The 18,201-nt window shown below is 46.9% G+C and overlaps 1 protein-coding gene across 4 annotated transcripts in view; it reads right to left on the reverse strand.

Annotated features, from left to right (window-relative positions):
* The window catches only part of rad54b (RAD54 homolog B), a 298,314-nt gene that overhangs the window by 265,871 nt on the left and 14,242 nt on the right, over nucleotides 1-18,201 (reverse strand). For 2 of the 4 annotated variants that reach the window (XM_070894106.1, XM_070894063.1), the window contains exon 2: nucleotides 17,975-18,054. The exons of the other annotated variants lie outside the window; for them this stretch is intronic. In XM_070894106.1, the coding sequence (XP_070750207.1) occupies nucleotides 17,975-17,995 (21 nt within the window). In that variant the 5' untranslated portion in view covers nucleotides 17,996-18,054. The remainder of the gene's footprint in view (nucleotides 1-17,974; nucleotides 18,055-18,201) is intronic. 4 annotated transcript variants of the gene reach the window in all.

The raw sequence follows: 18,201 nt of genomic DNA on the forward strand, positions 1-18,201 counted from the left end.
CAAACGTGACTGAGTTCCAACTAGGTCTCATAGTCTTTAATTAACTGGCTATCTTATTCAGTTCCTTGTGGACTGATTGCTTTTAACTTTATCTCACAAGTCGTTCTGCTTGTTATCTTACCGGTGCTTCCTTAATAGCCATACCGGTAGATTCTTCTTACTCCCGGGTGCTACCTGGCCTGTGCTTCTTTTAACAGCTGCACAGGTAGATTCTTTTCCTTACCCCAGTTAACTAGTACATATATACTTAAAATTACACAGATAAATCTTACACTATTCTAAACTTATTCACTAAACATACTTAAATCCATATTGCTAAACATCCTTAAATTCACATTATGTACATCTGCCACCCGTCTCCGGGTGGCCAGGTTAATTCCTGTTTCTCCTTTTCTTTTCTTCTCCCGCTGGGTGTCCAGCGAGGTAGGTGATAGATCGGTCTGCACCGTCTAACCCTAAGTACCCTGACCGGACGTGTGTTTGAGTCCCACACTATCGGGGGAACGTCCCCTCCGGTGCTGCAGCACACCGCTCCTTTGGGGGTGGCTGCCTGGTTCGTTTCTTCCCCTGGGGGTTCTGCCTGGTCGAGGACTACAGGCTGGGGACTCTCACTTGGTGGCTGGTCCATAAGAACATAAGAACATAAGAATTAGGAACAGGAGTAGGCCATCTAGCCCCTCGAGCCTGCTCCGCCATTCAACAAGATCATGGCTGATCTGGCCGTGGACTCAGTTCCACTTACCCGCCCGCTCCCCATAACCCTTAATTCCATTATTGGTTAAAAATCTATCTATCTTTGACTTGAATACATTCAATGAGCTAGTCTCAACTGCTTCCTTGGGCAGAGAATTCCACAGATTCACAACCCTCTGGGAGAAGAAATTCCTTCTCAACTCGGTTTTAAATTGGCTCCCCCGTATTTTGAGGCTATGCCCCCTAGTTCTAGTCTCCCCGACCAGTGGATCAACCTCTCTGCCTCTATCTTGTCTATTCCTTTCATTATTTTAAATGTTTCTATAAGATCACCCCTCATCCTTCTGAACTCCAACGAGTAAAGACCCAGTCTACTCAATCTATCATCATAAGGTAACCCCCTCATCTCCGGAATCAGCCTAGTGAATCGTCTCTGTACCCCCTCCAAAGCTAGTATATCCTTCCTTAAGTAAGGTGACCTAAACTGCTCGCAGTACTCCAGGTGCGGCCTCACCAATACCCTATACAATTGCAGAAGGACCTCCCTGCTTTTGTACTCCATCCCTCTCGCAATGAAGACCAACATTCCATTTGCCTTCCTGATTACCTGCTGCACCTGCAAACTAACTTTTTGGGATGCCATCAGCCGGTCCAGGCAGCGGGCGGTCAAGGGGGTCGTTCAACCTGACTGCCAGCCTCTCTTCCGCTCTTACATCCGGTCCAGGGTGTCCTTGGAGATGGAGCACGCGGTGTCCACCGGTACGCTCGCGGCCTTCCGCGAGAGGTGGGCACCGGAGGGACTGGAGTGCATCGTCACGCCCGGCAACCAAATTTTAATTTGATTTTACGTTTTAAAGTTTAATTTGTTTTAAATGCCGGTGCTTTTAGTGTCCCCTTCCCTTTTATAGGGGGCACTGGAAAATTGTGATTTTAGTGCCCAAAAAAAAAAAAAAAAAAAAAAAAAACTCAAAAAAAAACAAAAAAAAGGAAAAAAAGGGCCTTGTAAATGTCTGGTGTGTCACCCAGGTCGGGTGGCACGATTTAATGTTTTATGTTTTGTAGGTAGACTCTAAAAGAGTTTCATGCACATGGACCCCCAGGTCCCTCTGCACCGTAGCATGTTGTAATTTCTCCCCATTCAAATAATATTCCCTTTTACTGTTTTTTTTCCCAAGGTGGATGACCTCACACTTTCCGACATTGTATTCCATTACGGAGTACCTGGCTATTGGGTCCCACCGTGGATACACATCTGCAGACGGGAGACCTCTGGCAATTAAGCCCCGACTGGAAACAATCATAAAAGCCGTAGGGGAGGAAGGGAATATCTACATACATAAGGTGAAGGCACATTCCACCACAGAACCCCGTAGCAAGGGAAACCAGCAGACTGACATGTTAGCCAAGCAAGCGGCCCGCACGGGCAAGCTCTGGGATCCGTACAACCCAGGACCCATCGCAGCAGTCAGGGGCAGGATAGGGACGGCAGGGAAGGCAGGGATAGCTTTGCCCCTGGACCTAAAAACGGTTCAGACCCAAGACCCCGTCCTCAAAACTGTCCTGAACACGCTAGCAAAAGGGGAAAGGGTAGACGGCCCGTACGGTACCGCAGTAATTGCCATTAAAGAAGGCATGCTGTTCAGGGGGGAGCAATCGGTAGTACCGCAACAATACGAGAGAATTCCTCCAGCTGGCCCACGTGGGTCCAGGAGCAGGACACCCCACACCTGAGACCACTTGGCAACGAGTGGAACAGGCAGAGTGGTGGCCAGGACTCGGGGAAGATGTCCGCAAGTTCTGTGCTAGCTGTCTGGTGTGCGCGGCCAACAACCCCGACCCCCAGAAAAGAAAGGTGTCTATGGGACATATCAGAAGGGTAGAGGGATCCTGGCAGTCGATCCAAATCGACTACATTGGGCCCCTACCCATTGCCCAGAGAGGTTACAAGTACTGCCTAGTATTAGTGGATGTATTCACCAAATAGGTGGAAGCCTTCCCATGCCAAACAGCCACTGCCCTGGGAACAGCTAGGATCCTGGTCAGAGAAGTGTTCTCTCGATGGGGACTACCACAATATGTGGAGTCCGACCAAGGGAGTCACTTTGCCGGGCAGGAGGTGCAGGAGACCCTTAAGGTACTCGGCATCAAAGGGAAATGGCATGTTGCCCACAACCCGCAGTCATCTGGGCCTGTGGAGTGTTTAAACCGCACCATCAAAGAAAGTCTGTGCAAAGAGACAGGGAACTCACCCAAAGGGTGGGTAGAAGTCCTACCACTAGTCCTCATGGGGATCCGGGCCAGCCAGTCAAAGAGCACAGGGTACTCCCCGTACGAGCTCATGACCGGCAGAGCTATGAGAACCCCCACCCATGTGTTAGCCCCGGGACTCATGGAAGGTCAGCTTAGGGAAGCGAACCGGGACAGCTTTGTCAGGAATCTGTTTGAACACCTTAAACAGATTCACTGGCAGGCTGCCAACAACATGGGAAAACAGCATTGGAGCAACTGATTGCTGCTAGAACCCCGCAAGCACCACGAGTGGGAGATACGGGACCAGGTTATAGTGAGAAACTACGCTAGAGTAGGGGTCTTTGAGGCACTGTACATGGAACCGTACCATAATGTCGACAAGGCAAGCCCCATGGTCTATGCCATAAAATTGCCCCGCCGTACAAAGTGGTTCCACATAAATCAGTGCAAATTTTTCAACCCAGGGGCAGAAGCTAAATGTAAGGGACAGCCAAAACCTGTAAACCATACTAAAGACAGGGACCTCCAGCCAACAGCCCCCGACTGTGGAAATCCCACAGGGGACATGACAGACCCACAGCCAGCACCTAGAGGGGCGGTGGACTGTGTTACCGGAGAAGCTGTCCCCCAATCATTTGGGACTCGGACGTACCTCCAGCAGCTGGAGCCTTAAGAAGGACTCCCCACACACCACGGCCAAAGACACCATGGTCACTAGCGCTCCATGGTTCAGCTCTGGGCGAGGGACCAGCCGCAAAAGGGCACCTAAAGTCAGAGACCAGCCTGCGAGCAGGGACACCCAGCTGGTAGCCTCGGGCAACGAGGGACCCTCAGAAGAGATAGCGTTGGACTATAGATGGTTCTGCCTGGTCGAGGACTACGGGCTGGGGACTCTCACTTGGTGGCTGGTCCATAAGAACTACAGATGGACATAGATGACCTGGAAGAGGGGACAGAGTGTAGTGTTACAAAATTTGCAGATGACACTAAGATTAATGGGAAAGCGGGTTGTGTAGAGGACACAGAGAGGCTGCAAAGAGATTTGGATAGGTTAAGCGAATGGGCGAAGGTTTGGCAGATGGAATACAATGTCGGGAAGTGTGAGGTCATCCACCTAGGGGAAAAAAACAGTAAAAGGGAATATTATTTGAATGGGGAGAAATTACAACATGCTGCGGTGCAGAGGGACCTGGGGGTCCTTGTGCATGAAATCCCAAAAAGTTTGTTTGCAGGTGCAGCAGGTAATCAGGAAGGCGAATGGAATGTTGGCCTTCATTGCGAGAGGGATGGAGTACAAAAGCAGGGAGGTCCTGCTGCAACTGTATAGGGTATTGGTAAGGTCGCACCTGGAGTACTGCGTGCAGTTTTGGTCACCTTATTTAAGGAAGGATATACTGGCTTTGGAGGGGATACAGAGACGATTAACTCGGCTGATTCCGGAGATGAGGGGGTTACCTTATGATGATAGATTGAGTAGACTGTGTCTTTGGAGTTCAGAAAGATGAGGGGTGATCTTATAGAAACATTTAAAATAATGAAAGGGATAGACAAGATAGAGGCAGAGAGGTTGTTTCCACTGGTAGGGGAGACTAGAACTAGGGGGCACAACCTCAAAATACGGGGGAGCCAATTTAAAACCGAGTTGAGAAGGAATTTCTTCTCCCAGAGGGTTGTGAATCTGTGGAATTCTCTGCCCAAGGAAGCAGTTGAGGCTAGCTCATTGAATGTATTCAAGTCACAGATAGATAGATTTTTAACCAATAATGGAATTAAGGGTTACGGGGAGAGGGCGGGTAAGTGGAGCTGAGTCCACGGCCAGATCAGCCATGATCTTATTGAATGGCGGAGCAGGCTCGAAGGGCTAGATGGCCAACTCCTGTTCCTAATTCTTATGTTCTTATGGACCAGCCACCAAGTGAGAGTCCCCAGCCTGTAGTCCTCGACCAGGCAGAACCCCCCAGGGGAAGAAACAAACCAGGCAGCCACCCCCAAAGGAGCGGTGTGCTGCAGCACCGGAGGGGACGTTCCCCCGATAGTGTGGGACTCAAACACACGTCCGGTCAGGGTACTTAGGGTTAGACGGTGCAGACCGATCTATCACCTACCTCGCTGGACACCCAGCAGAAGAAGAAAAGAAAAGGAGAAGCAGGAATTAACCTGGCCACCCGGAGACGGGTGGCAGATGTACATAATGTGAATTTAAGGATGTTTAGCAATATGGATTTAAGTATGTTTAGTGAATAAGTTTAGAATAGTGTAAGATTTATCTCTGTAATTATAAGTATATATGTACTAGTTAACTGGGGTAAGGAAAAGAATCTACCTGTGCAGCTGTTAAAAGAAGCACAGGCCAGGTAGCACCCGGGAGTAAGAAGAATCTAAGGTATGGCTATTAAGGAAGCACCGGTAAGATAACAAGCAGAATGACTTGCGAGATAAAGTTAAAAGCAATCAGTCCACAAGGAACTGAATAAGATAGCCAGTCAATTAAAGACTATGAGCCCTACTTGGAACTCAGTCACCTTTGTCAAGCCAGAGAGCTTTCTCAGGGCTAGACAATCTGTTTCATGTGCCCCTACAGGAAAGAGGTCAGCATGAGAAGGATCCTGTTCCTGCTCGCCCTGATAGGGATGAGCAGCAGCGACCGAGGAGACGTGGAAGAATCCCTCATTTATGGGTGTTCAGGAGGGAGAGCACCGATTGTAACCGCCGGGACGTGGAAGAACTCGCCGTTTACGCCCACGAGGGAAGATGGCCAGGGTGGCTGGGATCTAATTCTACCCGCTACTCCAGCCAGGAAGGTTTTACCTACGGGGAGGCCTCACTTCCATGCCCCTGGATGCGGATCAACGCTGCCCGAGTCAGTGTTACAGGGGGAAAACGTGCATGTTTGACTTGAAAAGGGAACATTCCCCTGGGAAGATGGTGGTGGCTCAGAAAACTCAGCAAAGACACATGGGACCAAGAATCGGATTGGGAAAGACTCGGTAATGATATGTACCGCACCATCACGGGGACACGGGGAGGAGTAAAGGTGTGTTGGGACAAATGGTGGGAATCCGAACAAGAAATTTATGTTTGTATGTGGGGATCAGAGAGTATTTGTCCCGCAGGCATATCGATCGCCTTCGCCAGGCAATGGCAAGGGGAAGGGATGGGGTGAGATTCTAGCCTACACGGGTGCGCGGTCCCACACCCCCCACTCCCAATTAACGCCATCGAACTAAGAGCACACATTAAGAAACCCCTGCCCACAACCCCACCAATATGCACAGTAATAGAAAGGTGTCCTACCACCACCAAGGGACCTGGAAATGGATTAGTATTGGTACCGACCGAAAAGGTGTTATATCAGGGGGTACATTATGCAGTAGCTTCAGTAATATTAAACCTTACCGAGGTACACCTGCCTGCATGGTGTCCGAAGGAAACAGAGCTGCTATACCAGGCCCTACTTAGACACATGTTCAAGAAATTTTATGAGTTAGACTTTGGAAATGTAGACAAAGCAGACCCAAGTTTGCGGATGACACTAAACATGACACTAAACTGGGTGGCGGTGTGAGCTGTGAGGAGGACGCTGCGAGGCTGCAGGGTGACTTGGACAGGTTAGGTGAGTGGGCAAATGCATGGCAGATGCAGCATAATGTGGATAAATGTGAGGTTGTCCATTTTGGGGGCAAAAACACGAAGGCAGAATATTATCTGAATGGTGGCAGATTAGGAAAAGGGGAGGTGCAACGAGACCTGGGTGTCATGGTTCATCAGTCACTGAAAGTGGGCATGCAGGTGCAGCAGGCGGTAAAGACGGCAAATGGTATGTTGGCCTTCATAGCTAGGGGATTTGAGTATAGGAGCAGGGAGGCCTTACTGCAGTTGCACAGGGCCTTAGTGAGGCCTCACCTGGAATATTGTGTTCAGTTTTGGTCTCCTCATCTGAGGAAGGACATTCTTGCTATTGAGCGAGTGCAGCGAAGGTTCACCAGACTGATTCCAGGGATGGCTGGACTGTCATATGAGGAGAGACTGGATCGGCTGGGCCTTTATTCACTGGAGTTTAGAAGGATGAGAGGGGATCTCATAGAAACGTATAAGATTCTGACGGGATTGGATAGGTTAGATGCGGAAAGAATGTTCTCGATGTTGGGGAAGTCTAGAACCAGGGGACATAGTCTTAGGATAATGGGTAGGTCATTTAGGACTGAGATGAGGAGAAACTTCTTCACTCAGCGAGTTGTTAACCTATGGAATTCCCTGCCGCAGAGAATTGTTGATGCCAGTTCATTGGATATATTCAAGAGGGAGTTAGGTATGGCCCTTATGGCTAAGGGGTATGGAGAGAAAGCAGGAAAGGGGTTCTGAGGGAATGATCAGCCATGATCTTATTGAATGGCGGTGCAGGCTCGAAGGGCCGAATGGCCTACTCCTGCACCTATTTTCTATGTTTCTATGTTTCTTTACACCCTAAATGCTAGGGACACCATGGGCTCAGGGAGACCTAGAAGGGGAATCATAAACAACGTTTTCACTACCTACAATACAGCATCCTCTGTAATAAATAGCCTCGATGACATAGAGCTGCATACACAGATAAACAGTTTAAAGTTGGCTATGCAATTCCCCCTCTACCCGAACATCTTACCGCTCTGCTAAAAGCTGTAATTATCTCATAAAAACACTTCTATACTCCAGAACAGAAAACTATTGAGATAGGGAAAAAGATTCTTGAGATCACCATTCCGCCTTGGTGGGACCTTTTCAGAAATATAGAGGTCCCAGTCTGGATCCCAATCGCTTCCCACACTTCAGTTATTTGTCAACTCGCGATTATACTTTACTTATGGTGTCTCACTTGCCAAGTGAAACACAGTGGCCATCAGGTCAGGCACCAAAGGGTTTTATACGCTCCTTGGCCGAACTTGGGAATCGCGCAGGGAGGGGTGACACCATACTACCATGTTTAATTTGAGTCTGATTTTACCTGCTGTAAACCGCAACATCGCAAGTGTTGTAAGAGCGTTACTTAAATGTTTTGACTATGTACCTTCATTTTGCTGAACTTAAAACGTGTTTGACTGTGGACCTTTATGCTATTTGAGAATGTGTTACTATGTGTTTTCATTTTACTTTACTTAAAGTTGTGTATGACTGTATACCGTCATTTTACTGTGAAAACCGAGTAAAAGAGGGACATCATACCCCCTCTATGCTATAACCGAATTGTAATGACTGTATTTGCCTGTATATTGCATTGCATTTCAACGGGGGATGTTTAGCTAGTGCAGGGAAGGTTGACTCTCGGGAGCAGGAATTTTGCTTACCTTGATTGACACTCAAGGAGTGTAGAGTGTCAACAGGGGGGACTGCAGTGAGCAAAATTCACCAGAACCACCCCCTGTGTTTGGGCTCATTCAAAAGGAAATTTAATTTGGGACTATCTACCAAAAGTTTGGAACTCTAAAGTGCTTATGGAAGAAACTGCGAACTTTAATAGAATTATGAACTTTTACAAGACAAATTCAAGCCTGTGGGCGGACCTAGGGAACAAAAGAAGCCCATTTGATTATTGGAACTGTCTGGGTGTGAGAACTGAGTTAACCTGTCTGGAAGAATGAGTATTTGGAAATCTTCCTCCACAAGAGACATTACCATCACAGTATCACCCAGAGGTGGCTCCCCATCAACATGGGTCTGGACAAACCATTTTCAGCAGATACATCACAAAGAGGCCCAATCCAGCCTGTATGCAAAAGACTATGCACAAAAGGACATTGCAATTACCAAACTAATATTTCCATCAGGAAACAGTTTTTCGAAGATCAACCCACCCAAGACATATCAACTTTAACGAGCCCGACAAAATATTACAAAGAAGAACCAAGCCCGCCAAAATTATACAAAGGATTGTGAAGAGATTTGGTGGCAAGATTAGAACACTGAAATCGTATAACTGGCCACTGTTTTCAACAGAGGTTAGTGGGGGAGAGAGGTGGTCATTACTACCTCATCAAGACAAGGAGAGAAACCAACGTGACAGTTGTGAAACTAACTTCTCCAGCCTCGAAGTCTTGAAGGAAGGAAAAACATCACCATCTACCATTAACTATCAAAAGGATTGGTAAGCATAAGTCACTGCCCTGGAGTCTAACCTAGCTAGAATTAGGTATTGGGAGGTGGAAGGTATAATTTTACTGCAACCCCTTTTGAATGCGTAGTGTATGGTACTTTATTAGAGTGATTATAAGTTTTACCTTGCACCTTTCCTTGTATTGTTCTTTATTCGAGTGATTGTAAGTTTGGCCGTGTATTTTCTTACTAGAGTAATAAGCCTGTATTACTTTGACTGTAATAAAACCAAAGTCCTTTGCATCAAACCAGTGTCCTCTGCACTTTTGTCACACCCCCCAAATAAATCCAGAGTACAGAACCCAAGGGAGGGGGAGCAATTCAAAACCACTCAAGTTGGTCAGAAGGGAACCTGACCCCCTCATAGAGACCACACCAACAACCCCCCCCAACTTACACCATTAATGATAGCTTTTTATTCCAGATTTATTTAATTAACTGAATTGAAATTCTCCAGCTACCATGGTGGGATTTGAACTCATGTCCATGGTTCATTAGTCCAGGCCTCTGGATTACTAGTTCAGTAACATTACCACTATGCTACTGTTCCTGGTCCAAATGGTATGCATCCTCGGTTATTGAAAGAAGTAAGGCTCAGGCCATACTCTTCTGATCCCTCTTGGTATTGGGGTGGTGCCGGAGGACTGCAGATGTTACACCCTTGTATTTAAAAAATAAAAGAGGAGAGGGATAAACCCGGCAACAACAGGTCAGTCAGCCTAATGTTGGTGGTAGGGAAACTTTTAAAGACAATAATCCAGGACAAAATTAAGTGGCATTTGGAAAAGTATGGCATAATAAATGAAAGCTGGCACAGATTTGTTAAAGGCAAATCATGTTTGACTAAGTTAATCGAGTTCTTTGATGAAGCAATGGAGAGGGTTGATGAGGGTAGAGCGGTTGAAGTATAAATGGATTTTCAAAAGGCGATTGACAAAGTACAACATAATTGACTTGATAGCAAAATAAAAGCCCATGGGATTAAAGGAACGGTGGCAGAATGGATACAAAATTGGGTATCTATCTCTGTAATCTTTTTGAGCCTTACCAACCCTACAAGATGTCTGCACTCCTCAAATTCTGCCCTTTTGGGCAGCCCTCATTCTAACTGCTCAACCATTGGTGGCCATATCGTCAGCTGTTTGAGTCCTAAGTTTTGGAACTCCCTCCCATAACCTCTCCACCTCTCTTTCCTCCTTTAAGATGCTCCTTAAAACCTACTTCTTTAACCAAGCTTTTGGTCATCTACCTTAATTTCTGCTTATGTGGCTCAGTGTCAAATTTATCTGTTTTGTTTTGTAACACTGCTGTGAAGCGCCTTGGGACGTTTTACTATGTTAAAGGTGCTATATAAATACAAGTTGTTGTTGTTAAGGGACAGAAAGCAGAGAGGAGTAGTGAACAGTTGCCTTTCAGATAAGAGGGAGGTATACAGTGGTGTTCCCCAGGCTAAACCTTTATAAAACACTGGTTAGTATACAGCGAGAGTATTGTATTCAATTATGGACACCACATTTTAGGAAAGCTTTCAAGGCCTTTTGGTGGGTCCAGAAGTGATTTACTGGAATGCTGCCAGGGATGAGGGGCTTCAGTTATGTGGAGAGATGGCAGAGCTTGTGTTTTTCTCCTTGGAGCAGAGACGATTAGGAGCTTTAATAGAGGTGTTCAAAATCATAAATGGTTTTGATTCGAGTAATAAGGAGAAACTTTTTCCAGTGGAAGAAGGGTCGGTAACCAGAAGACACAGATTTAAGGTGATTGGCAAAAGGCCCAGAGTCGACATGAGGAAACATTTTTTTTACACAGCAAGTTGTTGTGATCTGAAATGCACCGTCTGAAAGTGCCGAAAGTGCACTGTTGAAGCACATTCAAAAAGAAATTGGATAAATACTTGATGGGAACATTTTTACAGGACTGTGGGAAAAGAGCAGAGGTGTGAGAGTAATTGGATGGCTCTGTCAAGGAGCTGGCACAGGCATGATGGGCTAAGTGGCCTCCTTCTGTGCTGTATCTGTTATGTCTGTAATGCGCTTATGAATGACTATGAGGCAATGTGTTGTACTCAAACTGTAGTGACCGTGGTCCTTTATTCGTAACTCCAGAGTGAGGCACAAGCATGGTAGGCAGCTTTTTATATTGGGCCCTATGCAGGTGACCCTCAGGTCTCCCACCGCAGTGCTCTCTAGTGGACAGTCTCTGCCACAGGGGCAGGAAACCCCGGTCTCCACCAGTTGCACCCTCTAGTGGTGCCAGCATAGTATATACACAGTGTAAACCTTATCAGTGCATCAGGTAACAAGTCTCCATCTTATGCAACTATACAATGACTACAGAGAGTATATCTATAGTCTGCATATATAACATCACTCTCCCCCAAGATCTTTGTGCCGATTGCCTTTGCACTATGTGCTCTGGCTTAGCTCTCCCTAGACTTAAGTGCCAATAGTCCTTGCAGCTTGGCTGTGCTTTGGCTTGGTTCTCTCCCTGTTAACCCACAAGTCCTTTTGCCACACGTTGGGTAGTGGTTACCAGTTTGGATGGTTCGATGATGCAGTGGAGGTTCCAGTGAGTTCTGGGTGTGATCCATTTGTGTGTTCATGGCTACATACATCCATTTCCCACCCCCCACCCCAACACACTGTGAGATCATGCAGCAGACCCGTTACATTAACATACAGGATCAAACACAGTGCATTTACAAAGAAAGGAAGTTGCAGGTTGTATCGTGACACCTTGATTCAGTGACTTACATTCGTTACATTTTGCGGTCGTGCACCAGGATTAGGTAGATTGCATTCATGGTTCAGTCATGGTAAGTGCTGAGGTAACAGTGCAGGTATGCGAAGATGCAAGTTCCAGAGCAACCAGATGGGGTCCTAGTTGTCTGATAGTGGCGCTGCGCCCCCTGCTCGCTCACCTAGCCAGGAATCAGGGTCTTTGCCGTTGCCTAGTGGTGGGCAGAGCCACAGATGTGTGTGGCCTCCCTGTCCTCCTTTGAGGGCTGCAGAAGCTTCTGCCTGCTCTCTAACGGTGTTGGGAACCTGGCTGTTCCAGGTCCCATTTGGGGAACTCATTGGTTCTGACGTTTCGCTCCCAGACATGGCCGAGGTAGCGACTGGATCTGGGGGCTGCGCCATCTCCACCCGAGTGGTGGGCAACAGCGGCCGACTGCGCATATTGGCGCCGTTTTCGTTTCAGGGTCCATGGCGAATACCGCCATCAGGTGCCTGGAGCGTGGGATAGACCTGGGGCAGGATATCAGGATCAGTGCCTTCACCCTCCATTTGCTACTCTTGGGGACACTCTATTCCCGACATCTCGCTACAACATTATGTTCTTTACATTAGGACTGGTACCGACATCTCGCAACGACATTTTGTTCACAATCTTGATCAGTTCGTTACATTGATTGCCATGCATGCAATGTCTCTTTAAGTTCAGAGGTTGCAGGTCTCCTTTAGGAGAACCCTGCTGGCTTTACCCCAATCAAATCCTTTGTTAGACACCTCGTGTTGGTCCCTCAGCACTGCACCATGTGATATGGCCGCGGCCATCTTTTTTTCAGCCACGCTGCACCTTGCTGCAGCAGGGACGCCATCTTGCCTCTGTCCTCGAGGTCGACTGCCTTGATCCTGCTCTCCCGTGATTCTGCCACAAAAGCTGGAAGAGTGCCTGTGAATTCGATCTTCCTCCCCAGGAGTCCTGCCACTGGAGCCGGGAAGGTACTTTTAGGTCGTTCCGGTCGGATCATTGCCACACAATCGTGATGGACGGTCTGTGCCTCAGGTGCTGCGCTGGTCTGTTCTCTGATGCCTGGCCCAAGTGAAGGTGAGGTTTTGCTCTGCCTCTCAGCACGGGGGACATCGATTGCTGGAGTGAAGAGGTCTTCCCATTTCCGCTGGATCTTCCCCATCCACCTTCTTCCGCTCGGACCTTCACTTGCAACAATCCACAGAGGTAACTTGTGCACCACGCCATTATGGATTACACTTACATCTGCACTGCCAAAGACTGGGATCAGCTCCTTGGAGTAGGTGCGCAACTTTTCCTGTACTAGAACCAGCTCGGGTCGTTTTTCGTTCCATAGCCTCTCAAAGGCATCCCGGCTCATCAATGACTGGCTCGCTCCCATGTCCACTTCCATGAAGACTGGAATGTCATTTATCTCAACTTCCATCTTCACTGGAGGACAATCGGTGGTGCAGGTATACACTCCATACACTTCTTCTTGGGGCTGAGCTGCCTCTCTGGCCAAATCATCATACTCTCCGCTGGATTCAAAGTCATCTATTGACTCCTCTGCCAGACGGTGAGTTGTATTTCTTTTACACATACGCTGGAGGTGGCCCTTCGTGTTACAGGCTTTGCATACATACTCAGCAAACCGACACTGGTGAGCCGTATGGTTTCCTCCGCAACGCCAGTATGGTGCTACTCGATTGGCACCTCTCAGCGGACTCTGAGTTCTGGAGTCCTGACTTCTGTGCTCTCTGCCCTAGGCAGAGCCACGTTCTATAGTCTTGCCTGTGAAAGGCACCATTCTGTGTACAGTACTTGCCGTGTTTGAGTCCACTGGATGAATAATTTGCTTGCTGCTGCAGGTCGAGGTCATGAATGCCTGATTGATGCTGATGGCCTTCTGCAGGTTGACTCTGTGGTGTCGGCAGATAATAGCTTGTGAAGCAAGCCCTTGTGGTCAATTCCCATAATGAAGATGTCTCGCAATGCTTCTTTGAGATGCGTGTCGTAATCACATGGTGCAGCAAGTCTCCTGAGGTCGGCAGCAGACTTTGCAATCTACTGGCCCTCAGATCTGCGGTGAGTGCAGAATCTGTGCCTGGCCGTGAGGATTCTCTATTTAGGTTTTAGTTGATCGTGAATTAGTTCAGTCAGCTCATCGTATGTCTTATCCTTGGCCTTCATGGGTGTCAGCAAGTCCCTGACGAGGCGGTAGACCTCGGGCCCACAACTGGTCAGAGTATAGCCTTGCGCTTCCTGCCATTGTGTCCGTCTCCCCGCCAGGTCATTTGCCACGAAATATTGCTCGAACCTTTCTGTGAAGGCATCTCAATCATCACCCTCTGCGAAGTCTTTTAGTGTGCCAAAAGTAGCCATAATCGCGTGAAAGTCCGTATTCTCATCGGCAGTTGTTATGTCTGTAATGTACTTATGAATGACTCCACGAGGCAATGTGTTGTACTCAAATTGTAGTGACCTTGGTCCTTTATTCGTAACTCCAGAGTGAGGCACAAGTATGGTGGGCAGCCTTTTATACTGGACCCTGCACACCTATGCAGGTGACCCTCTGATGGACAGCCTCTGCCACAGGGGCAGGAAACCCCGGTCTCCACCAGTTGCACCCTCTAGTGGTGCCAGCATAGTATATACACAGTGTAAACCTTATCAGTGCATCAGGTAACAAGTCTCCATCTTATGCAACTATACAGTGACTGCACAGAGAGTATATCTATAGTCTGCATATATAACAGTATCATTCTATGATTCAATGCATTTGCTTCGAATGGATAGGTAAGTAGAGTTGGCCAGGGCCCAATAGTGAGAGGATCAAAAGGAAAAAAAACTGGGGGTGACAGCAAGACCAGGACTTAAAGCGGCAATGATAACCCAGTAGTGCAAGACTGACAGTACCAGAAAGGCCACAGAGCAACACTGACTGTGGCAGAAATGGGAAAAGCTTCAAGGGTGACAGAAAGAGGCTGTGGCGACAGCTAATGGTGGTAGGAGCAGCAGTAAAAAGGCCACGGCTGTAATAATGGGCTTGGGACTCTATTGAAGGAAAAATATATTCTATAAATTAGAAATAGAATTAGAAATAAAAGTTGCTTGCACGAAAAAGACAATAGAGTAATAAATATAATGGCAGCTGAATTTTGCCAATTTGGGCATTGATTCACCTAATGGCAGGAAGGCCTGCAACTAAAGCATGTCAGATAGGCTAATAAGTGTCGATTTAGCATTGTGAGATAAAAAGCGTGATTCAAAAATCGTGATACAGGACACAAAGTTATATGGACAAAAGGTGTGTCCCATAAGCAAGTCTTTTAATAGAAATATTTAATTAAATTGTAATTGTACTATTCTGGTCTATTATGTATACTGCAATATTCTATTATATTTATTGTCCATTGATGCTTTAATTTATCATTTATAGAGTGTTGCTTTGTGGCAAATCCAGTAATTCACTTAAAATTCTGATGACGCCTTAAACTGTAAGACTGAAGCTTGGAGGCTTTAAAAAACCTGTATTTATATGGTGCTTTCCACGACTTCCGAATGTCCCAATGTGTTTTACAGTCTGTTAAGTACTTTTGAAGTGTAGTCACTGTTGTAATGTTGGAAACATGGCATCTAATTTGCGCACAGCAAGGTCCCACATATAGCAATATGATGATAACCAGATAATCTGTTTTTAGTGATGCTGGTTGAGGGATAAATATTGGCCATGTCACCAGGGAGAACGCCCATGCTCCTTTTCATAATATAGGCATGGGATCTTTTCATTATCATCATCATCATCATAGGCAGTCCCTCGGAATCGAGAGAAGACTTGCTTCCACTCTTAGAATGAGTCCTTAGGTGGTTGTACAGTCCAATATGAGAGCCACAGTCCCTGTCACAGTTGGAACAAATAGTCGTTGAGGGTAAGGGAGGGTGGGACAAATTTGCCGCATGCTTTTTCTGCTGCCCGCGCTTGATTTCTGTATGCTCTCGGCGATGAGACTTGAGGTGTTCAGCGCTCTCCCGGATGCATTTCCTCCACTTAGGGTGGTCTTTGGCCAGGGACTCCCAGGTGTCGGTGGGGATGTTGCACTTTAACAGGAAGACTTTGAGGATGCCCTTGTAACGTTTCCTCTGCCTACCTTTGGCTCGTTTGCCATGAAGGAGCTCTGAGTAGAGCGCTTGCTTTGGGAGTCTTGTGTCTAGCACGCGGACAATGTGGCTTGCCCAGCGGAGCTGATCAAGTGTGGTCAGTGCTTCAATTCTGGGGATGCTGGCCTGGTCGAGTACGCTAATGTTGGTGCATCTGTCCTCCCAGGGGATTTGTAGGATCTTACGGAGACATCGTTGGTGGTATTTCTCCAGCGACTTGAGGTGTCTACTGTACATGGTCCATGTCTCTGAGCCATGCAGGAGGGCAGTTATTACTACAGCCCTGTAGACCATGAGCTTGGTGGTAGATTTGAGGGCCTGGTCTTCGAACACTCTTTTCCTCAGGTGGCCGAAGGCATGTAATATAGGCATGGGATCTTTTACGTCCACCTGACAGGGCAGAGGGGCCTCGGTTTGACGTCACATCCGAAAGACGGCACCTCCAACAGTGCATCACTCATTCAGTACTGCACTGGAGTGTCAGCCGAGATTTTATGCTCAGAGTGAGACTCTGCAGTGAGATCCAAGAATTTCTAACTCAAGAGGCAAGAATGCTACCACTGAGCCAAGGTTGACACTGGTATTATATACTGGTATGACACTGCCTTTATTAGTATTATCTGAATCTGTTGTTTTCAGCTTTTAAACACATTCCAACTTGTGTTATAGTATATAATATACACAGGTGGAGTTTGTGAGGTGATTTTATTCTGTATTCCGCAGTAGCAGGCTCCCATGACTTAAATCAAAAACAAAAGACTTATATAGCACCTTTCACAACCACTGGACGTCTCAAAGCGCTTTACAGCCAATGAAGTACTTTTCGAGTGTAGTCACTGTTGTAGTGTTGGAAATATTGCAGCTAGTTTGCGGACTAGCAAGCTCCCACAAACAGCAATGTAATAACGACCTGATTTTTTTGAGGGATAAATATTGGCCAGGACACTGGGGGTAACACCCCTCCTCTTCTTCAAGATAGTGCCATGGGATCTTTTACATCCACTTGAGATAGCAGATGGGAACTCGGTTTAACGTCTCATCCGAAAGACGGCACCTTCAACAGTGCAGCACTCCCTCAGCACTGCACTGGAATGTCAGCTTAGATTTTTGTGCTCAAGTCCCATGAGAGGAACTTGAACCCACAATCTTCTGACTCAGAGGCGAGAGTGCTACCCACTGAGCCACAGCTGACATAGCAATGCACTATGTGACAGACGCACCAACGTTAGCGTCCTCGACCAGGCCAACATCCCCAGCATTGAAGTACTGGCCACACTTGATCAGCTCCGCTGGGCAGGCCACATTGTTCGCATGCCAGACACGAGACTCCCAAAGCAAGCGCTCTACTCGGAACTCCTTCACAGCAAACGAGCCAAAGGTGGGCAGAGGAAACTTTACAAGGACACCCTCAAAGCCTCCCTGATAAAGTGCAACATCCCCACTGACACCTGGGAGTCCCTGGCCAAAGGCCGTCGTAAGTGGAGGAAGTACATCCGGGAGGGTGCTGAGCACCTCAAGTCTCATCGCCGAGAGCATGCAGAAATCAAGCGCAGGCAGCGGAAAGAGTGTGCGGTAAACCTGTCCCACCCATCCTTTCCCTCAATGACTATCTGTCCCACCTGTAACAGGGACTGTGGTTCTCATAGTGGACTTTTCAGCCACCTAAAGACTAATTTTTAGAATGGAAGCATGTCTTCATCGATTCCAAGGGACTGCCTATGATGATAATGTGATTTGAATTACAATAATCCGGTTTATTTCACTCTGGATTATAAGGGATTAGCTTACTGTGTGCATTATTTATATAATTTATTTACTATCTTCTCATAAATGTATTTTTCAAAGATTTGAAATAAGCTAGAAAAAGTAGCATTGAGAAACAACAAAGTCGTAACACGATTAGTCACATTGGGTGATTTCTCTCTTCCGAGTCATTATATAAATGTATTCACCAGCTACTCCTAACTGATTATTTTTGGTATTTTATAATCCACCAAAGTTGAACCCTACTCACTTCTATTTTGTTTGTTGTCATCTTCCTCCATTCATATGATGTTAAAACTCTCCTCAAGTCATCTGGCACTACATGAATCCCTGCAAAACATCCCTAATCAACATTAACAAAAAAAACAGATTATTTGGTCATTATCACATTGCTGTTTTTGGGAGCTTGCTTATGCACAAATTGGCTGCCGTGTTTCCTACATTACAACAGTGACTACACTCCAAAAGTTAACCCAT

Source organism: Pristiophorus japonicus, chromosome 1, assembly GCF_044704955.1.
Source record: "Pristiophorus japonicus isolate sPriJap1 chromosome 1, sPriJap1.hap1, whole genome shotgun sequence".
Lineage (NCBI taxonomy): Eukaryota > Metazoa > Chordata > Chondrichthyes > Pristiophoridae > Pristiophorus > Pristiophorus japonicus.